Here is a 23204-nt window from a genome sequence, read left to right on the forward strand (position 1 = left end):
AGTGCCTCTGGCTCCGTAATACTGTTTACCCACTGAAAGCCTCGGACCCTCCATTATCATACAGATGATGAAATACCACATGCATCTGTGATCAGTATGTGATGACTATCATTGGCTCAAAATGTCCAAATGTCTTCAATGCCTCCTTACTACACTGTATATTGAATCTTCTGATTCCAGCTGTCAATTCCATCTGCACACTATCTTCCACTGCTGCTTCCACTGGCACATAAAAGCATTTGTAACCTCCAGGCTGCACTACTTCAATGAGATTCTTTATATCACGTAGATTAATCCATCAACATATCCACCAAATTTAGCTTGAATACCTCTTTGTTTATTTAATTTCTATTACTTTTATCACCCCCTTTTGTAGTCTTGTTTTCACAGTTGTTTTTATTTTAAAGCACTGAAAATGCTATGCAGACATATACTATAGATATTCACTGATGATTTTTTAATTTCTGGAGAAAATAGTCAAATTAAACATCACACCTTTACTCACACTGTTAATTTCCTGAAAATGGCAATTGCTCCAATCATTTAACAAATAATTGATTACTTAGAATTACAACATAGTCTCTTATGATTCTTTACTGTAGCTCCAGCACATTGTAGTGATAGACCGATTTTATCAGCCAGCCGATATATTGGGCCGATATTTGTGTTTTTACGTGTATCGGCATCGGCCGATATGCGGCTGCTGCCGATGGCTTAAATTACAAATCAAGCACTTTATTTCAATGGCTACTTTTCAGGTTTATTGTTTTCTTAAATTATTTAAATGTGTTGACAAAGGACATTTTGTGATGACCTGATTATATCTGTCTTATAATATGTCAGCAAGCAATGCATCATCAAGGCTATGTTGTAGATGTTGATGAAAGCCTTTTACCCTTGCACAGTTAACCATATGCAGTGCACCCATCCATACGATGCACATTGCACACATAATTTGGGTGATATGAATGTAAGATGATTGCAGAAGTTACACCGATCTGTGTTTTTGTTTATTATTTTTAAAGAAATGGCAGAGCAGATTCTGAAAACAAATCCAGTGTGGCAGCGTTTACATTTTTATGATGTAAATTGATGGAGCAAAAGCAGTATCGACTTCAAGTATCGGCTCAAGAAAATTGACAGCCCGTATCGGTCATCAGCTAAGGCTGATGAAAAAAAATCGGTATCGACATCGGCACTAAAAAATCCATATCGGTCTATCCCTAGCACATTGCAGCTCCTTGTCACTTATTCACAACAATGACTTTAGTTCTAATCCTGTAGATTCAGAAATTTCACAGAATTCTTTGAGATCAGGTTGGTAGATTTGTATTGAATAAAGACAGGAACAGGTTAAACACAAACATATTGACAACATTCTCTTCACACCAGATTTTCGCCTAAATCACATTTTCTGTTTTAGCGTCTTCGAAGTAGAAATCAGCAAACCAACTGCAATGCTTCTCTTTGTGATGATGGAGCAGGCGCCCGTTCATCTAATAATAGACAGCAGACAGTCTCCTCTGAGACTATTATCTGACAGGGTGTGTTGTGATTGTGTGAATGGTGGATCTATTGTATGCCCCACTTTCAACAAGTTTTTTGTTTTGTTCAATACAGTCTTATGACACCATGCAAGAGATGAAACACACCCACACAGTTTCAAAATAATTGTTTTTATTTTCTCCATCAGCCATGGATACCAGCACGTGGCCTCCACGTCACACATCAGCACCTCGGACAGCAGCCTGCCTACTGTGGATGGAGCTCATCTTCTCAGCTGCAGGAGGATGTTTTTTTACTGGAAAACCTGCGGTCTGTAACTGCAGCTAGGTATAAACAAGTCTGTGGGGTTATTTTTGAGCTGGCGTGCCTGAAAACCAACATAAAATCAAGTATTAACATCCTGGAGATCCTGGACATGTCGCTGCAGCCTGCCATGTGAAGTGACATTTTATTGTCCTTCCTTCTGATTCAGGAAGGCCTTGATTTAATTTAGTAAACATTTAATGATGGTGTGCGTTTTTTTTTTTAACAACCCGGAAGGGACGGTTGCAGTCTGCGGTCTGTTTGCAGGAATCCATATCTGACACCTTCTCAATCTGCCTGATTTGTGGCGCAGAGAGCTGTGAGTGCAAGTTGTCGTGAAATGGGTTTTTATGGTTCATCAGATATTCTTTTTTTTCGTATACACTGATAACATGCAACGCTGCTGGATTGTAACTTTGTAACCGGGTTGTCGGACCGGCTTTAGGCGTTGGCCGAAACCCGCTTGATCTAAAAAGAAGAAAAGGCTACAGCGAAGAAGAAGAAGAAGAAGAAGAAGAAGAAGAAGAAGAAGAAGAAGAGACAAGAGGAAATAGTGGTGAATAGAAGGATGCGACTGCGAGACAACAAATGATTCACGCGTGTCACCTCGTGTAATTTCATTTCCCCTGTAGGTAATTAAACCCAAATATAATTCGGCTTGGATAGTTGTTAATATAATTTGGTATCAACCCCCTCACACACCCGATCGCTGCTTTTCCGCCTGAAGAAGAATAGACCCCAAGCTTTTGTCCTCTGCTGATTTAAAAACACCAAGAGGAACACACTGGGATAGCCTATATAGTCTACAACCGGATTGAAAATGTAGGCAAGGCAAGATGATATGAGGTTGGACCCTTCTGATTCTAATGTGGGTGCTTCACAGGTCGTGGCTTTCTGCCTCTATTGGCTCTATCCATGAGAAAGAATGCTTCCCTATTGGCTGGATTGAGGTGCACATGCTATAACAACAGGATATGCAAAGAGCTATGGGCTGATCTAATAGCCTATCATGTTTCCCGCATGCTTTTTTGACCGAAATCTGTATTTTCCTTCATTGGATGCCAACTACTTGAATCAAAATGGTTTGGATTCCATAATAATAATAATAACATTCATAATAATTAATAATGGACCTGCCACAGTCAAGCTGAAGGCTGTTTTATCTCACAAAGCAGTTGTGCCTGTGTAGTAAAGCTGCTGAAGAATGTTTAAGTATCGGATCCGTATGTTTTTCAATGAACTCAAAGTGTTGTTACTGATGCGCTCTGGATCAAGCAGGAGGACTGACACGGGCACAGACCCGGACACGCAGACCAGGATGCGAGGGCTCGCTATAGGAGGCTGTGGTTGGCCGCCGTTGAACTGCTCTCACCGGGACGATGAGGAGGAATATTATGGCTCTGACACCCGGCCACGCAGCCTGGCATTGGAGGATACAGAAGAAGAGAAACCCGAGGGAGGAGGCCTGGACGCCGCTTCCCTCCCGAGTCTCTCAGAGAGCGGGATGCGATCACCGCAGTGCCGGATCTGCTTCCAGGGGCCGGAGAAGGTATAGTTAAATATTAAAGCTATTACTGTGGATTGCTGCGCGTTAACAAGAGGGTAAGCTACTCGGTAAGACCCTGCTGATGGCCATGAGCAAACCTCCAGGTTTGCCTGCAGAAACTCCAGGAGCCTGTAGGAACCTGCAATCCAGCAGCAGGTACCTGCTGGTTCATGGGGCCTCAAAGCACGTGGTGGTCCTCTGAGGGAGTCTGTTCAGGATCACGAGGACATGTTCCCTACTCCACTGCTGTGTGAGCTCAAGAATCCATAGAAATGCCTGCTATCATGAAAATGAAATAGCCTACTAAAACATACGAATGTTAAAATTAATGAAAGTATCTTTCAGGAAAACAAACCCAGTAGGCAACTCTCAGTAAAGCACAAGACATTAAATGACATTCAAAGCTTACCCATTCAAGAATATTTTGCAAAATGTTTGTACATTATACAAATAACGGCGTGGTGCACCCTTTTAGAGTCCAGAACCAGTTTTTCAGCATTAAAGGGATAGGTCTACTCCGAAGACAGATTTAAAAAAAAAAAATTAAGCTGCAGAGGTTGAGATAGGCTATTTTAACTTCAAGTGTGAGTCAAGCTTAAAAAAAGGATCCTACATTTCCCATAATGCAACTCATTAGCATCTTTTTATAACTCTCCCTACTTTGTAAATGTCAACGTCTTTGTCCATGTCAGTTTGTAGCGCAGGTTCTCCATGTGTAGTCTCCAAGGTGGAACTGAGATAACCCAGATGACATCACTATGACATCATCAGGGTTATTTTCTCTGATTTGTCTAAGCTCCTCCAGAGCCACAGAAGACATTATACGATTAGCAGAGTAGTGGTCCTCCTAAGAAGTAAACTGATATTTGTGTGGAGTGCCCTTTTAAGCTATTTAGTTGTGCAAACAATTCAGTTCAATAAAAAATCCTTATACACCAAACTGTTTCAGATATCTGTAATTGTGCATCAAGTCTGCTCCGTAAAAGTCTAGAATGACTAAGACTAAAAGAAAAGAAATTAATTTATCAACAGTCAGCTGAAAATAACAGCGGACAGACGAAGATCATCAGTTAGGCTGGAGAGAAGCAGGAAGAGCTTTATATTTACTATGTGAACCAGTGAAGTCCTCACAGTAATAAATTCAGCTTCTGATGCACAATCAGAATCAGATTCATTACCAAAGTAAGTTTTCACTTGCAAGGAATTAGCCTTGGTGTATTTGGTGCACACAATAAACTAATTAAAAAGATAATAAACAATAAAGTAAAGTACTGCTACAGTCGAGAACATAAATACAGAATAGATATACTGTGTTACAATAACAATTATGTAAAAAAAACACTATGTATGTGCAATATTAGAAAGGAAAAGATGGAGGGCTGTACGTTTGTGCAGGGTGTGCCAAAATATTGATCAGGGAATGTGCAAAGGTTCACGTTATATTTACTGTAACATAACATTACATTAGGCTCTTGCAGCATTAGGATATTTAAAAAAAGCAATTAACAAAGGTTTCAGAGAATGTTTCCTCAACATAAAATAAATGTATACTTATTATAGTTCAGGGAGATTTGAGCGAGGGAGGCCGTATAAGTTCAATAACTAAGGTAAAACAGGGATCAAATCTTTGGTCATTTCTTTAGGCTACAGGAAGGTCACACGAAGTACAGCTCAAGTGTCTTCCACTCACATCAAGGAGAACAGAGGGGGTGGATGCACAGAAAGTTAAAATGTTTTTTTAAAAGCTAATGTCATTCTTATCCGAGACATGGAGGTCTGAGCCTTTAAAATCTAACTTATGAAACCAACCTTGAAGAGACAGACTTTGCTAGAGGTGTCAGAAAGTTTCTGTTTCCCCTCCAGATATCCAACTAATTAAAGACCTAGCACATCACCTGGAGTCAGACAGAAAATAAAGTGAGATGTGCGCGAGTGTTGTCAGTCCGAGGGCCTTAGGGAGTACTGACAACAAAAAGCTGCACCAGATGTCCTGTGATTTCTTTTGAGGCCACAGAAAAGTGACACGTGAGAAGTTAACTGTATCCAGATGAAGGCGTTAAGCAGCAGATAGTAAAATGTATCAAAACCAGTAAACCCTATACTCTCACTTTACTACATTGTGATTCATGTTCCAAATATCTGGTTAGATGATATCCTCTGCATATACACTGTCAACCACTGACATTTTCCTTTCAAGTCAGCACATACATAAATAGTCAGAGTTCACGATGCTTAAAACATCTTCATAATAATAAACACACTTGCTTTTATGTCCTAATTATTCATAATTAAATGGGGGATCAAATGCCGAAAGCTTTTCTTAGGAATTCTGGCCCATGATTATGGTTGAAGTTAGGAACTGATCACCGCTCCAAAAATATCATCCCAAATGTTTATCTGGACTGAGATGTGGTGACTGGGCAAAAAAACCTGTGAAAAATCATTACAGAAAATTCCTTCATATTAACACAGTGTATTAGCTGTATTTCTATGGACATTTTTAACAGTGAACCTGTAAGAAGACCAGAGCCAGTTTTGACTATTGAAGATGTTACAGTCATTAAAGACCATCAAACCTAGGAAGATGTAGGAACTCAACAGAAACCTGATCACATATACAAAAACCTGAAAGGCACAGGGGTGTTATCCTGAGAGGATTCATGGCAGTACAGTTATCAAAGCTTTAATGCCAATACTCTTAAAGTGACAGAATTAGAGGGTACAAGAAAGATGCATATACTGAAGGTGATGTGATATTGTTGCCCTTATTACTTAATAGTTAATGTGACTTTGAAACCCTTTCTCTAATTGACAAATACTATGAAACAACATTGGAGACAGGATTGCACTTGTCAATAAATTAGACAGATTGACTAATCATGTTCAACAGTCCCGAAAATGTGTTGGGTAAGAAAGAGAACACTACAACAAAATACAAGTTACATATAAGTATAGTTTCATATTGATTATGTGTGTTGGCGCAACTTTTTTAATCCCTTTGCCAGCGTCATGACAGGAATAACTTACAATACTGAATACAATACCCTCAAATAACACTGTACCTTCAGTAGATAAAATGTGATTTTAACATTGTCAGGGCTGGGGAAGCAAGTTTATCTTTATTTTTACTGTCATCTCCATCAAATCAAATGTTGTAACAGGCAAATTCAATAACAGCTTTAACATCCAGCGGCCTGTGCTGAATGCTGTGTGTCCCATGCAGCTGCTTTTTGTGTCCTGCAGGGGGAGTTGTTGAGCCCTTGTCGCTGTGCTGGCTCTGTGCGCTGTACTCACCAGTCCTGCCTTATCCGCTGGATCAGTGAGAGAGGCTCCTGGAGCTGCGAGATCTGCTACTTCAAGTACCAGGTTCTGGCCATCAGCACCAAGAACCCACTGCAGGTACAGTCGCTCTCTCAGAAAGCTGTACTTACTTTGTTAGTCTCTGTTGTCACCTTTAATGTATACACATTCTTACAGGGGTATAAACCTTTAAAGGAGCTATATGAATAAAATATTTGACATTAGACTGCCAGCCTACAGTGTATGGCAGAAAGCCATGTGCAAACTTTATGTTGCCAGATTTGAGTGAATGATTGGCAGAAAAGCACGGTAATCAATTTAGCGGTCATTGATCATACGTTGAATGTAATGGCATACAGTAGAGGCCATGCAGTGTTAACACATTGCTGTTGGCAGATAAAAATCGAGTATCTCAATTTTCAAAGAGCTATTTACAGTATACTAGGGGACGAATGGAGAAGAAGAAAGTGATGAGGACTTGTAGGAATATGCCAATAACCAATTAATGAGACACTGCACATTTCAAATAGTTGGCACATACATTAACACACATTAACCAAAATGTGTGGCACACAGACAGTACGTAGACAAACAGACAGTATCACCAAATGTTGCCAGCCTGTGAATGCTGGAACAGAGATATTATCAGATGAAAGCTTGTTCTCTCAGTTGCTTGTCTTGCTATAGACAATGCCTGCATCTCAGAATGAGCACTATAACTATAATATTTTTGGAGAATTTGTGTTATATGGTATTAGTGAAATGGTTTAATTCAGTCAGGAACTTGAATATAGGTTGAAGCCTGAGCAGCAGAGGTTCAGTGATGTGCTGACTGTGTGTCTGTGATGATGTGAGACTTTTAGCAACCCTGCAGTGACTCACATATAACATAGCACTGTAGTTATATCACTTTGAAGATGTAGTGCTTCAAAATCAGAAACCTAGAGGGAATTGGGTCAATCAAGAATTTGTCTCAACGAAGTCAGTCATAAGTAATCCACATTGTCAAATAATGTCTGAAACTGAGGCGAACTCTGCATTATTACAGTATCTCATATAGAATCATTTTAAAATGTACATCTAGAGTTCAGGGTTTCAGTCCATTTTTGCGTCTTACTCTGTCTTTTCTAGTGGCAGGCCATCTCTCTGACTGTGATTGAAAAGGTGCAGATTGCAGCCATTATCCTGGGCTCTATGTTCCTGATCGCCAGTATCTCCTGGTTGGTGTGGTCCTCTCTCAGCCCTTCAGCCAAATGGCAGCGGCAGGATCTTCTCTTCCAGATATGCTATGGCATGTACGGCTTCATGGATATAGTTTGTATAGGTAAGAGACACAGATATTTATTTCACAGGCGGTTGGTGTAAATATTAACACGTTTTTACAATTCAACAAGTCGTTTTGACAAATTGTGTTTATTTTACACGTCCATAATTTCCTAATAATTTTCCATAAAGAACTATGTAATTTAGATACTATTTATCATGAATATGGAGACACTGTTAAATGATACATTTCACTTAATTCATTCCAATGAATTGCTATCTAGAGAATATTTTAGTCCGTGCATAACAGGTCAGCTGAGCATGAAAAAATGGACAATTTGTCTACAGGCAAGCATACAATTAAACATTTGAAATAATAATAAATAAGTATTTACTTAAGTAAGTACTTACATTTAAATAGAGCATTTTTTTCAATGGAAATCCTGTTTTCTCTATAATTAGTACCAAATTACATAGTTACTTGGGAAACCATTAGAAAATTAGAGACCCGTAAATAAAGCGTTGGCAATCTGGCTTTCAATTAACACGTCTTTCACTCCCCTTATTAACAAGGCATGTTACTGGCTCTGTGGCTTCGGCATGCTAACATGGTCACAATGTTCACATGTTAAGCAGGTATATATATTGCCTACTGTATGTTTACCATGTTTACCATATTAGTTTAGCATTTTAGCATGCTAACATTTGAGTACAGCCGAGGCTGATGGGAATGTCATTAGTTTTGCAAGTATATGGTTATAGACCAAAGTATCTGAGAAAAATCAATTTTGTCCTGAAGATGGCGCTGCATGACAAGTCAGTGGATCCCTAAAATAATAAAAATTCATGCAGAGGGGAAACCCCATGACAATCCTTCCAACAGTATAGACATTTCACTAAAAACCCCAAATCGTGGCAGTGCCAGAGGAAAAGTCAGGAGATCACCAAAGTTAGTAGGCTTCATGGGCATTATGAATATCTTTACCAAATTTCAGAACAATCTATTTAATAGTTCTCAAGACATTTGACTAAAAAGCCAAAAATGTCACTGTGAAGGTGGTGCTATAGAATAAAAGCCAGGTGATCACAAAGTTAGTAGGACTCATCCTCAGGAAGCCCTGAATGTCTGTACAAAATTCCATGGCAATCCATCCAAATAGTTGTTGAGATGTTGCTTTCCTTATCTCTTACTTTTGTATTTATAACTCAGGGACTGCAAAGCACAATATACTGTAGATAGTTTACACATACAATACAGCAATTGAGTGAGTCCATCCATGGGGGTCAGTGTAACGCTTATCAGTTAAATTTTCTAAGCACAAATGGACATTCGGAAAAACCGAAAAATGGGTTAAAATATCAAATTTTTCATTTTTTTCCACCTTGACAAATTAAAAAAATTGGATCCTTAAACTGTTTTTCCAATTTTCTGTTTTTTATTCAGAGGATCAGAAATTGAGAAAATTACAAAATTGCGTCTGAGCTCCAGGTATTCTCTTCCTCTACTTTGCGTAATACGCAGGTCATTAACTGCATATAGACCAAAAAAAACAAAACTGATAGACTTTGAGGTCAGAGGTGCTTGCAACTGATGGTTTGGAGTGGGGGGCGGGGCGTAGCTAGGCGGAACGAGAGAGAGAATACCATTTGCAGTATTAATAATCTGAGCCCAGACGCAATTTTGTAATTTTCTAAATTAAAAACAGAAAATTGGAAAAACAGGTTAAAGATCCAATTTTTTAATTTCTCAAGGCGGAAAAAAATGAAAAATTGGATATTGGAACCCAATTTTCTGTTTTTCCAAATGTCCGTTTGTGCTTAGAAAATTTAACTGACCCCCATGTGCATATTTGTTTATTAAATACAACATTTGTGCTGCAGGAGTGTATTTGTTGCTTTCTTTCTCTGCCTCTCTTTTTTTTTCTTGGAAAGGGATTTTCATTGACACGTGGTTCTCACCAAACATCAGTCCAAAATACCCACAAACAAGTCTAGTATATAAATCTTTTTATTTGTGAGAACTTCTTATTCACTCTGTACCTTCTGTACCTTTTAGTACTTCCTGTTTCTCATTGAACAAACAACTGTTTGTCTATATGTAACCCTGCTTCCTGCCCCTGACCTCCCCCACCCTTTGTCTATTATGCCCAGGCCTTATAATCCATGAAGGATCGTCTGTTTACCGGATCTTTAAGCGCTGGCAAGCGGTGAACCAGCAGTGGAAAGTGCTGAATTATGAGAAAGCAAAGGACTTAGGGGACCCCATCAGCTCCAGCATTAAAGGTTGTGTTGAGAGGAACTCAGACAGCGGACGGAGGGCGAGTCGACCTGTCAGGACTATTCTTAACCACCACTGTGGCTATACCATTTTGCACATCCTCAGCCAGTTAAGACCAAACAGCCTGCGCAGAGCCAACCATGAGGTGGTCATGAGGGTGACCACTGTATGAGGCTGGGCTATACAAACAAAAGTGCTACGATGTTTAAAGAGGAGATCAAAGTGTTGAATGGGATTTTATTAAAGAATCCTGATCTGCCACATAAACACTGCCGTTAACTTTTAGGCTCGCAGAATCTCCCTGAGCTCAAAGTGGACAGCAATAAATATTTCTGCGATTTAGGCAAAGGGAGAATGTTGCAGTTTTATCCAGTTGCAGTTTTTAAACTGCAAAAGCAAGACTATTGAGAAAAAATGTATACATTTAAAAACTAAAAAAGCTTTGATTCTTAAAGCTATTAGCCATTTTTACCACCAATGGTACAAAATGTCATTGAAATGTTTTTGATTTGTTTTGCTTTCTAATAAAATTAATGTCAAGTTTTATTTGGATTTTGCTCTATAATAGATAGTTTGACACAGAAAATAATTGGGTCCCTACTCATGTGACGACCATAACAATGGCCCCAGTCCCCTCATTTTTTAATGTATTCCTGAAGGTCTGCCATGATCTGATGATGTTTTTTTCACTCAAAGCAGCATTGATGAATCAGACATTAAAAAGCCAAATGCAAATTTGAGACACATTAAAATTGCTTAAAATATACATTAAAGTACAATTCATGTTTTTAATAAAGACAACTTGGTAGGAAAACTTGTGTGTTTTGTCAAATTTTTTAGGCAACAAGATGGATCTGAGTACAAATGTAACACTCTTGGTATGATTTGACTTTCCTGTTGGGATTACCCAAATCTCAGATTATTAACACACACACACCCTGGGTTTGTCTCTCTTCAATGTCAACTATCAAACAAAGAAAGAATTTTAAAAGAATCTAGGAAAAGCCTGAATGAAAATCTTGTTAGTCTAAAAAAATTATAAATCTCATAACTAGGGATAGAGAGAGACGACAAGATAGAGCTCTGTTTACAGCAGACAGTCTTCTGTGCATCTATGGACATTAACAAATCTCTCATGAAGCCTTACAGCAGGAGGGAGCTATAATGTGTCACCCCCTACTTGACAGACTGAACTGAGAATGATATCAGAGTTGACTCAGAGGACACCCAGAGGGAACGGCCGCATTTAATTTTAATAGACAACACAGTGAACATTATAAAAGTGGAAAGTATACATGGGCCACTGAGTAGCTGCTTCAGCAGGTATTAAGAGTCCTTTGCTTATATTTGCTATATTCCCTAAACTCTTGATGTGTTAACTGTGGGTGGGCTACAGTTTTTATTGAAAACCATTTATTTTATCAACAGAAACATAGTAAAACACACACAACTTTGCTCTTTTGGGCTTCACAGACAAGTGTCCCAAGTACAACAAAAGCAGCATGAATGACCAACTTAAATTATACTATCAACAATGATATTACTATTAACTATTAATTAAAATAATAATGTGGACCTTTATCTAAAAATACCAGATGTTAATATCAAATGCTACACAGCTTCAGTGTTTAGGCTACTTAGTCTATTAAAGTACTGAACTCAGTTACAGTTTTGAGGTATTCGTATTTTACTTAACCATTTGCATTTTATTGTATGTTCTGTTTTTAAGAGACAAATTATGTACTTTTCCACTCCAATAGGTCTACATTTATCTAATGGCTACAGTTTTACTTTGCAGATTAAGATTTTACATGCTAAATGGTGATCTTTGGTGATTTGATTTGCACCTTATCAATTTAATTTTATATATATATATATATATATATATATATATAAAAAACTAATCCTGCTTTTTTTCTTGGGAAATATTATATAAGTATACATATGGAGGTCTCTACTACTAGTACTACTACTATTACTAGTACTGAAATTAAACAATCTGAAAATGGAAAATGTCAACCGACAAACCTGGCAACCCTGAAAAGACGCCTGCTGATGACGTAACATCGCCGCGACTCATAACTGCTGGTAAACTAACTAGAAACTAACGTGACTCCCTGTAATCGTCTGTGTGTATTTAATAATTAGTTGACAGAGTGAATATTGTCGGGAATAACGTCTCGCTTTTAATCCAACATGAGTTCGTCAATGCCGCAGAAGCGTTACTACAGACAGCGAGCCCATTCAAACCCGATGGCGTACCACACGTTTGATTAGTGAGTGATGAACATGTGTCTGAGTGTAAAACCTGCACCACATACTGCTCATGTAACTTTCTGTCTGTACCTGCTAAAGCCATAATTGTCAGCCCCTGCTGTGCATTTTATACACTGAAGAAAGTCAAGTAATTTAGCTGCTCACTAACCCTGGTGGTATGTGGCCATGCCATCGTTTTTAGGAGCCTTGGATTGGAGATATTTGTCTGAGATGTCTGCCCCCGCCACAATACAATGTCGCTTAACTTTAATTGCTAACAACAGTGTTATTTAACAGAAGTTATATTTAAAAAGTAATCGGTACCATCAAAAACACTATCCCTGTTACACTGTCAGCTGTTTTCACGAATCTTCACTACAAAATAGCTCCATTGAAATCCCCCTCTTTCCCCCTCAGCCCTGTGTGTCCTGAGGAGATGGACTGGTCCAAACTGTATGCAGACTTCTTCACTGGAAACCCCTCTGAGAAAGAGACCCCTCGAGTTGAGTTTGCAGACATTGGCTGTGGATACGGGGGTCTTTTAGGTAGTTCTGTCACTTATCTAATCACCTACAGCTTTCAAAGATCACAGTTTTGCTCTGTATTGACCTTGTGTCCCCTTCTCTTGTGTCTCTGTGCATCTTCACTCAGTGGAGTTATCTCCGCTTTTCCCGGACAAGCTCATCCTGGGCCTGGAGATCCGAGTGAAAGTGTCAGATTATGTTCAGGATCGTATTCGGTGCCTGCGTGCCTCGGAACCAGGAAGCTACCAGAACATCGCCTGCATTCGCAGCAATGCGATGAAGTACCTCCCCAACTTCTTTTCTAAAGGACAGGTAGGTTTGCATCTGTGTGTCTGCTGCTGAGTGGTGACAGGAGGAGACAGTTTTGGTCCTGAGAGGTTGCAGTTTTGCCCTCCTGACAGCAGCCAGTCATTGCTCTTCCCTACATAAAATGACCCCGTTCAGACACAGTATTTTTAGCCCAGCTGTGAATACAGTTTCAATTAAGAAATAATTCAAATTAAAATATAGAAAGTGTTTGCCTTCACTTTGCATTCATTCGATATTCATTTTAAAAATATTAAGTTTGTGTTGGTGTCTTTTTATAATTGTTTTTCCGACTGACACATTCCTACAGTTCTTATTGAAAAGTAATAAAATGGAATTTTTTTCTTTTGGAAGAAAAAAAACTTGATTTCCGACACATTTTACATTTTCATTAGAATATAATATATTTGTACATTAGTTTTTAACGATTTGTGCTACTGTACAATTTGTTCTGTTTTTTGCAACCAGAAGACTTTTCTGCATTTAAAGGCTTCCCTTCTTTTTCTTTGTCCTGCTCCCCACATGCATATTTCTGTCGCCCCCATGAGGAATTCTAAGTAATGACAACAAAACTGTTGGTGTGTCCACATCTATCTATCTATCTATCTATCTATCTATAAATCTATCTATAAATTGCAGTAACGTCTGTCTGTCTGTTTGTCTGTCTGTGTGTTATGCGCATATATCTCGAACAGTTAGTCCACTGGATTTCAAACTTGACAGGTGTCTTGCTACGGGCAGGATTAAAAATGCAATGGATATCGTTAAATATATATCGGTAAAAGAAGCACACTTTGGCTTTTGCCGCTCTAGCCGCTGGCTACTCCCCCTCTCGCACTGCACACTGGTTGAGCAGAGCGCAGGACCAGAGACAGAGAGGGTCGAAGAAAGCAGCAGAGCTTTGGCAGCTAAAATGTGAAATACACCTCATCGCGACTGTTGTGTGGAATAAGGTTTGCGAATAAAAGGCGCTTCAGATTATTCCTTCACAGCGCTGTGCAATGCGGGCAGACACAGCACTTTTCATCAGACTCAACCCGGGTTAATTAAGTCTACTGCTAACTAATAATAATAATTATTGTTGTTATTATTATTATTATTATTATTATAAACATTACCATCACCAAAATACCCCCGTGAATCAAATCCCCTATTTCACCATTAACTGTCAAGCCACCAAACCTGTGTGGAAATTAACACCTCTGCTGAAATGTTAAATTCGTTAACAATCATACGACACGAGACAACACCGTCTCTCCATCTATCTATCTATCTATCTATCTACACAGACAGACAGACAGACAGGTTCTGGTTGTTGATTAACGTAGATGTGTGCTGTTTAGCTCTCATAACGGGCCAGGTGGGTAGCGCACTGCCATGAGCCTAATGGCTTCTTTTTTTTTTAAAGATTATTTTTTGGGCTTTTCCGCCTTTATTCGACAGGACAGCTAGGTGAGAAAGGGGAGAGAGAGAGAGGGGGAAGACATGCAGGAAATTGTCACAGGTCAGATTCAAACCCTGGACCTCTGCGTCGAGGCAAAAACTTCTAATTATACGTGTGCCTGCTCTACCCACTGAACCAACCCGGCCACATTACTCCACATTTTCTTTGTGATATTTTGTGATTACATTCTGAATGTGCAACGTTCCCTGTCAGGTAAATCAATAAGTTAGTAGTAGGCTATACAGGGGAGTTGCATATGAAGTGGTTTGGGGTCCTTCTGTAAGTCATTTTGGGGTACAATTTGGTTTTGATGAATTCTACAAGCAGCAATACCACAGGCCAAGCAATCGTCCCATTCCAAACAGGCACATTTTCAACGGGCACTGCACTAGTGATACAAATTACATGATGGACTCAATTATCTTCACTTGAGTTTCCGTGCGCGAAAGTCACAGGACAATACAATCTTCTAAACCTAGCCATACTGAGAAATGCAGAGAGAGTTTTATGGAGCTGATAGTCTTAATTAGCTTTGGAGCAACTCATTTGGCAATGGCTTGAATGTAATGGACGTTCATTAATATTTAAAAAGTTACGCACTTAAGCAACATCATTTTCTCACAGTTGCGGTGGTTACCTACAGTTTAATAATTGCTCATTAATTTAGAACACCTGCTTCATATGTGTCCGGTTATAAAGTCCGGTTACTTAAAGCTACATTGTGTAAGAATTTCTCCCATGAAAGTTGACTGGAGATGACTAAATGCAGCATATTGTCTTAGATTCTATGCACCCATTCATGTTATCATCCATGTTCTGATTTCTTTTTGGTGTTAATAGTTATGCCAAAACCAAAGTTGAACCAAAAAGTCATGCACACTGTCGATCACTTGTGTTCACTTTATTTTTCAAGGTTTTAGTCCTCAGACCATCATGAGGTCATGAAATCCAGGAGTTGAATTTAAGTGTGCAATATGTTTTTGTTGATCCAACCCATCAGTCTATAAGCAAGAACTTACAGTATGGGTTACCTGAGGAGAGTTAACAGTTAAAAAGCAGAATTTTTTAACATAGTTGCGATGGATCGCAGCACAGTAATATTGAGCTCTCATTGTAGCCAATATTGTAGCACGACTTGCCCATCTGCACACCGTCTCAGTGTTACCCCGAGCAAATACCACGGGCAGAGTTGAAGCTGGCCTGTTGTTCTATAACAGTGTACCCGACGTGGACTGTAATAAGCTGAAATTAAGGCTGACAGTCTGTTCCGGCGCTGCCAAGGTAATAAGACTGTGCACGTTTCTGACTACAAATAATTACTTTCTTTATGTTCAACATATGGACTGAATGAATTTATAAAGATTTCTCATTAAATCCAGGATTTCACAACAATGGGGTCATTCACTGACACGCAAGGCATCGCACCAGCTGAGTATAGAGCAGTGCAAGACGCCATTTATCCGTTCCCATTAGCTGCGGTAATCTATGACTTGTTGAAAGTCGCATTAGATTATACAGTGGGCTTAGTGTAACAATTAAGGTACCCTGGGTAAAAAAAAAACCTCACCTTAAATGCCCCGAGCGAGTATAAACTAAGAAATGAACATAAGGGAGTAATTGCTGTAACACTGGCATATTTAAGGAATAATAATGATATACTGTACACTCACCGGCCACTTTATTAGGTACACCTGTTCAACTGCTTGTTAACGCAAATACATAATCAGCCAGTCCCTTACCGGCAACTCAGTGCATTAAGGCATGTAGACATGGTCAAGATGATCTGCTGATGTTCATACCAAGCGTCAGAATGAAAGGTGATTTATTGTTTTTGCTGCCAGACGAGCTAATTTGAGTATTTCAGAAACTGCTCATCTGCTGGGATTTTTACGCACAACAATCTGTCAATTGTAAACAGAGACCGGTCCGAAAAAGAGAAAATGTCCAGTGAGCCTAGTTCTCTGGGCGCAAATGCCTTGTTGATGGCTGAAGTCAGAGGAGGATCGTCTCAAACTGGTTTCTCGAACATGGCAATTAATTCACTGTACTCAAATGGCCTCCACAGTCACCAGATCTCAATCCTATAGAGCACCTTTGAGATGTGGTGAAACATAAAATTTGCATCGTGGATGTGCAGCCAACAATTCTGCAGCAACTGCGTGATGCTATCATGTCGATATGGACCAAAATCTCTGAGGACTGTTTCCAGCACCTTGTAGAATCTATATATGCCACGAAGAATTAAGATGAGATTGGAAATGTTTCAGAGGAACTCTGCCTGTTGTTGAAAAAGATGTGCATTCGCATTAAGTTGTTTTTTTTCTTTTGCAGACAGTGGTACTCCCTTCAGCTACTTCAAAACTTGCATCTCTTGACTCACATTAATTTACCAGGGATGAACATATTTCTAGCTGCAGCTTGCCTTAGGATAAATTGTAGTACTTTGTATTCCTCGCTTGTGATTAGAACAAAACTGTCAGAAAAATAACAAATGACAACCACCCCAACTAGTGCTAAAAATCTAGTTCCAATCCTTCTCCCATGCACAATGTGTTTTAAAATGTTGAAATGGCACATTCTGAAGGCATGAAGTAGTTTTTTTTCTTCTTAGTATGTTTTGTAACCCAAAATGTGTTAAGGTTTTTCCATCTTCCATCATCACCATACCGGCCCCTGAGGCTGCAGCAGTCCCTGGTGATTATCCCGACATCTTTATACCTGACATTGTTTATTTGAGCTAATAAAAAGTTACTGGAATGGTTTTTTAAATGTATCAATCTATGGAGCCTTCACTTGTCAAAGACAGAGACATGAGGAACTTTCCATGGGGGGGTAATCAAGAAGGGAAATTCCAGTTTGGGGAAACACCTGAAGAGAATCAGGGCATAAGTGTGGTACTAGACATGGCCGAAGGACTGAACGGTCATAAAATGAAGTGATCATTTTTTCACATTGTACGGCCTGAGTGAGGAACTGCTGAAAAGGAAGCTTACCATGTTGAGGACGTAAGAAAGCCTTTAAAAACACCAAAAAGATCTATCTATTTATTTATTTTTCAGTTTTTAGGTCAGTCGATGAGATTTTATGCGGATTTGCGTATTTCTTTCATAGGGAGGGGTTAGGTTTTATCTAAAGGGCTATTTAAGTAGTCAGCAAACCTGCATAAATGACCTGACACACATAAAATTGAGTTATCATTTTAATTACAATCATTTTCTGGAGGTTTAAATTACTGGGGTCTGATTGACCCCAAGGCAAAAAGACATTTTTGAGGATAACGGGAGGGTTAAATTGAGATGACAATAATCAGTCCCACACTGAGGTAAAAATAATAATGACAGTTTATTTTTTTATTCTGTGTTAATGTTACTTTTTTGTCTTCAGCTCAGTAAGATGTTCTTCCTCTTCCCTGACCCTCACTTTAAGAAGACCAAGCACAAGTGGAGGATTATTAGTCCCACATTGTTGGCAGAGTACGCCTACACGCTGAGAGTCGGGGTATGTACATAAGTAAGACTTGTTTCAGCTAGTGCTGAAACGATTAGTCAATCAACAGAAATTAAATTTGCAGTCATTTTTGATGAATTGTCATTTATCAAGCACAGATTCCAAGAACAACATTCACTGGTTTCAGCTTCTCAAATGTGACGATATCACATTGTAATTTTTTTAGACTAATGTTTATTGATTGACAGATTTATTATTAATGCAAATAGTTATTATACAAGTTGTAGCTGTTGTTCCAGCCAAGCTCATCAGTGTTCAGTGTTTTTGTGCTCTAAATAATTTTTTTAAATTGAAGATGCACAGATTTAAACTCAATTTAGTTAAAACTTGCCATTTAAACAGTTCAGCCAATATACAGAAAAAAAACACACTTACCCTCTGTAGTATTTCTCCATTGTCAACAAACAATACATTAAGCTCATTGATGTGTGTTTTATTCATTTTGGGTAACAATGGCACAGAGGAATAAGATATATCAGGCTTTGGCTACACAGACGGACCAATTGATTGTTTTGGGCTTTTAATGGAATTTGTTGACGATAAAAAAAAAGAATAGTATCACTAGCTTTATGCTTTAAGATACTGTAGTTTCAGGTATATTATCAGAGGTGTTTAAAAATCCACAACTGAGACTTTTACCACCACCCCAACACAATGACAGAGAATTGTATTTAATTCATAGGCTTATTAGCACTAAAAAACAACTAATTGTTGATCAACTAATTACCACTCTCCCCATCATTTTATCAATTGATTGCAGTGTGCAGAAATCCATGAATTCAATTAAATAAAATTGAGCAACCAGTGTGGCCTGCAGCTTGTTGACATCTGAACACACCCTGCTTCTGCCTGTCATACCCCACTCCATTAAGACATGAGTGCTGCTGGAGGTTGTTGGAAACAATGGAAGGCTTGTCTAAATTTGGCGTGTGTGTGTTACATTGGCACACAGCCATGACTGTGATGGTGGGTGGGGAGGCTGTCAAGAAAATGCTCATTATAGAGGCAGTTTCATACTAAAATTAACCTCTCTTAAAAAATGTGGTTTATTAGAGAATATCTTTTCAATCAGACTACATCTGAAACAGTAAACAGGTGTGATCAACACAGTCTCTGATTCTGCCTTCAATGAAACAAACCCATATGTGCCGATATGCACGTAAAAAATTCTGTGCCATTGCTGAGTGTTCTACGAAATCCTTGTTCTAGTAATGTTATCTGTCCAGCCTCCAAAGTCAACTACAGCGACATAGGTGATTAACCTCTATGTTGTCTGTAGATTATTTTGATCTTTTTTAACACGGACCATTGGTCTCCAAAGGTGATGAAACAACCAATTCTGAAATGTTGGACAATGTTTAAAAGGAAAGTTTTTTTTTTACGATAAAGGCCATGAGTTTATTTTGTGATCAATAAATGGGTGCGTGTTGATCCACCAGTGGAGCTTGGTCAATGTATTTTTTTTCCCAGAACTGTGGTAATAACCCAGCTGTGTTTGTCTGGACATGTCAGGGTTTGGTGTATACCATCACAGATGTGGAGGAAGTGCACCTCTGGATGGTGAAGCACTTCACTGAACATCCGCTGTTTACGCGCGTCTCGGATGAAGAACTGGTACGTTGATGTGGAGCTTTTCATACCTGTGTTTCGGAAAAGAGGTCAAACTCATGATCTCAAATTCTCTGAATGATGAATGGTTTTTCTCTTGCTGAGTTAGATAACAAAACTAATATAACTCATGTCTGTGCACGAAATATGAAGCCAAGCTACAGCAGCCGATTAGCCTAGCTGATGCTTCATTTACATAATGTCATAAAACTGTTAAGACTAGAAAAACCTCTTGTTTTTCCAACTTGGGAATGTTCACGCTTTATTCCAGGATGTCTAGCCCCATTTTTAACCTTGAAGTCACAACAGATAAATTGCCTCAATTAGCTACTTTTGTTATGTTACATATTTATGCCGGTTTGTTAACAAATTAAAGCAGACCCTAACAAACCGTGTACAACTTCGAGATTTTGGGTAATGTGTTTATTTGCGTTTTTGCACGAGTTAAATGACAAGATCGATACCACTTTCCTGTACAGACATGAGCGCAATCTGTTCGTCTGTCGGCTAGAAAGCAAAGAAGCGTATTTACAAGACTGTTGTACTATTCCTTTAAAAAAAGTTAGTAATGTTAACATTAATGCATAATTAATACATTAAAGCGAGTATGGTGGGCAAAATAAGGTCAGTTTCTTGCTTTTTTTTTTACACATAAATCAAATGACTCCAATAATAAACATTACGGTGATGATGATTTTAAGGTTAATGCACAGTGTGCATAAACTCTGTCACAAACGAAAGTTTACGTGAGCTTATCTGCCACTGCATCCCTTTTGATATGGTTGTATTTGATCATATTTTGACAGGTTGGTGATGTCATCATAAATCGTTTGGGTACCTGTACAGAGGAAGGAAAGAAAGTGCAGAGAAGTGGAGGGAAGAATTTCCTCGCAGTTTTCCGGAGGATCGAGGATTCAATCTGAGACCAAACACTTTGGACATGCAATGAACTGAAATAAGGATCTTATGCAGTCATCTCTTCATGGACGATAATGCTGCTCTGTGGATCAGGAGGCTGTCTCCCCCCAGCACATAACAAGTGATGGTGTGATTTTTTTTTTTTTCTGGCATTATTTGACAAACATTTACATTATTAATCAATAGTGGATATGCGTTTTAGTTTTTATATATTTTATTCCTTAGCTCAAAAAAGACAGCACAAGGGAAGTACTGTAAATCATAAATGTATCTCTATTCAGACTAGAATAGTTAATTGATCTCTTTTTTTTAAACTTATTTTTTAATGATTTAGTCAGTTTCTTTTGCCAAACTCCAAAGTGCTGTAACAATTTCCTGTAAAGCTGTACATTCTTTTAGTAAAACCAAAAATCTGTATTGGGTTTGGTTCATTGTAGTGGTGATTACCATATTGTCTGGAAACGGTGAAGAGAGTAGGTGGAATGAAAATTGAAAGACTATATGTTGTTTTACCTTGTATTGAGGCCTTTCTCACAAAAGGATTAAAAGGACCAACTTTTACTTTACTCAATATTCTAGATTTGAAGGGGACTTTAAGTTTTACCGCTTAAAAACCATTTAAAACGACCAAAAAATTAAAGTGATGTTAATTCGCAGTGTTAGCGGCCGAATCTAAAATGGATTACCACACCATCATGTTTCAAATCTTTTCTGCTTTTTGAAGAGGAAGCAGTTTAAAGAACTTGTTACTGAAAGGTCCAGTGTGTAACATGTTGTTCATGGATAAGAAAAAGGATATTGAAAAGAGCAAGAGACCGGCTTTTTGAAGCGTGAAGGCTACCGTAGCTGTAATACGTACTTTGAACTGCGTGGCATGAGAGTTGATTGCAATATATGATCTCAATGCTAGATGGGAGAAATTCCTACACATTGGACCTTTAAAGCTTGAGTGCATAACCTTTTGATATTAATGAACGTGGTCACAAAAGGCTGTGTCATGTGGACGCGCCGACAGTTTTGTTGTCATTACATAGAATTCCTCATGGGGGCGGCAGAAACTACGCACTATAGCTTTAATACTCATGTTTGATTACCAGAGGTTTTCTCCAACGTATAGTTTAAATTGAATCCATTGATCTAAATCCACAAATTGACCACAGCAGTGTTGCTCCTTCAGTACATGTCATATGATGTGGACATGTCTGCTGAGGATCTTTTGTGAAGTCCAAATCAAAGAAGTCTGTAACAGAAAAAGTGGTTTTCTGTGCTCATTTTTTAATTTTAGCTCTATATGACAGGTTGGTGTTCTTGTTTGCCAGGAGCATGGAAACAGAACAGTGCAGGTTTGAAGCCCTTTGGCTGCTGCAGGGGGTGGTGATTAAGAACAGGACAGGACCTGCCTCAGTGATAGAAACCCAGACACTGCGAAACTTTAGATGATCGCAGAGAGCAATTGAAGCACTCATAAACTTAAAGAAATGTATAATCATACTAGAAAAGGTTTTACTTTTGTATCCTCTGCTCAGATTATTGGCATTCTGGCAATGGTAAGCCATATTTGACAGTACATTTTCTGAAACATAGTGTACTAATCAGCGTTTATGAATTTAGTTCTTTTTTCTCAACTTTTGCAGCACATTGACCCAAGTTACATTGTTTTCAGTATTTAGAGATAGCTGATCTTCAAACAACATCTGTGAATATGCAGTGGGCTCACAGAATGTTTGATAGGTAACTTGCACATTTGTGAAGGCACCATTAAGGGTTTTGGAGCAACATATGCTGCCATCCAATCAACGTATTTTTAATGGATGTCCGTGTTTATTTCAGCAAGACAATGCCATGCCACATTCTGCACGTGTTACAGCAGCGTGGCTTCGTAGAAAAAGAGTGCAGGTACTAGACTGGCCTACCTGCAATCCGAAACTTTCTCCCGTTGAAAATGTGTGGCACATTATCCATCCATCCATTGTCATCCGCTTATCCGGGGTCAGGTCGCGGGGTAGGCAGCAGCCGGAGGGGACCCCAAACTTCCCTTTCCCGAGCCACATTAACCAGCTCCGACTGGGGGATCCCGAGGCGTTCCCAGGCCAGGCTGGAGATATAATCCTTCCACCTAGTCCTGGTTCTTCCCCGAGCTGGATGTGCCTGGAACAACTCCCTAGGGAGGCGCCCAGGGGTCAACCTTACCAGATGCTCAATGCAGCTCAACTGGCTCCTTTGACACAAAGGAGCAGCGGCTCTAGTCTGAGCTCCTCACGGACGACTGAGCATCTCACCCTATCTCTATCTCCTGAGGAAACACATTTTGGTCGCTTGTAAAACCAAAATTTCACCTACAAAGCTTCAACAATTAGTGTCATCAGTTCCCAAATGCTTATTGAGTGTTGTTCAAGGAAAGGTGATGTAACACAGTGGGAAACATGCCCCTGTCCCAGCTTTTTT

General features: G+C 39.0%; 2 protein-coding genes across 3 annotated transcripts; both read left to right on the forward strand.

Annotated features, from left to right (window-relative positions):
• Positions 1–2053: 2053 nt before the first annotated feature.
• LOC114554046 (E3 ubiquitin-protein ligase MARCH9) lies at positions 2054–10987 on the forward strand. The gene is made up of 4 exons (XM_028575605.1): positions 2054–3358; positions 6599–6754; positions 7787–7979; positions 10070–10987. Exons 1-4 carry the CDS (start codon positions 3014–3016, stop codon positions 10366–10368), a joined length of 993 nt encoding a protein of 330 aa, XP_028431406.1. The 5' UTR covers positions 2054–3013; the 3' UTR covers positions 10369–10987.
• A 1214-nt stretch (positions 10988–12201) lies between these two features.
• mettl1 (methyltransferase 1, tRNA methylguanosine) lies at positions 12202–20862 on the forward strand. Of its 2 annotated transcripts, none has more exons than XM_028576169.1 (6): positions 12202–12284; positions 12870–12997; positions 13104–13288; positions 18111–18224; positions 19746–19847; positions 20648–20862. In XM_028576169.1, the coding sequence occupies exons 2-6, from the start codon at positions 12889–12891 to the stop codon at positions 20762–20764; spliced, it is 627 nt and encodes a 208-aa protein (XP_028431970.1). In that variant the 5' UTR covers positions 12202–12284; positions 12870–12888; the 3' UTR covers positions 20765–20862. The 2 variants fall into 2 exon arrangements, with proteins under 2 accessions (XP_028431970.1, XP_028431969.1); XM_028576168.1 differs by having other exon boundaries at positions 12253–12472.
• The last annotated feature ends 2342 nt before the right edge of the window (positions 20863–23204 follow it).

This window comes from Perca flavescens, chromosome 4 (genome assembly GCF_004354835.1).
Source record: "Perca flavescens isolate YP-PL-M2 chromosome 4, PFLA_1.0, whole genome shotgun sequence".
NCBI lineage: Eukaryota > Metazoa > Chordata > Actinopteri > Perciformes > Percidae > Perca > Perca flavescens.

Excerpts from the sequence above, each read along its gene's own strand:
- mettl1 (XM_028576168.1), top strand. The coding sequence starts at position 12,393 with ATGAGTTCGTCAATGCCGCAGAAGCGTTACTACAGACAGCGAGCCCAT. Across the intron at positions 12,473-12,869 it reads GCGTACCACACGTTTGATTA|CCCTGTGTGTCCTGAGGAGA; the intron begins GTGAGTGATGAA and ends TTTCCCCCTCAG. Across the intron at positions 12,998-13,103 it reads TGGATACGGGGGTCTTTTAG|TGGAGTTATCTCCGCTTTTC; the intron begins GTAGTTCTGTCA and ends ATCTTCACTCAG.
- LOC114554046 (XM_028575605.1), top strand. The coding sequence starts at position 3,014 with ATGTTTAAGTATCGGATCCGTATGTTTTTCAATGAACTCAAAGTGTTG. Across the intron at positions 3,359-6,598 it reads GCTTCCAGGGGCCGGAGAAG|GGGGAGTTGTTGAGCCCTTG; the intron begins GTATAGTTAAAT and ends TGTGTCCTGCAG. Across the intron at positions 6,755-7,786 it reads GCACCAAGAACCCACTGCAG|TGGCAGGCCATCTCTCTGAC; the intron begins GTACAGTCGCTC and ends TGTCTTTTCTAG.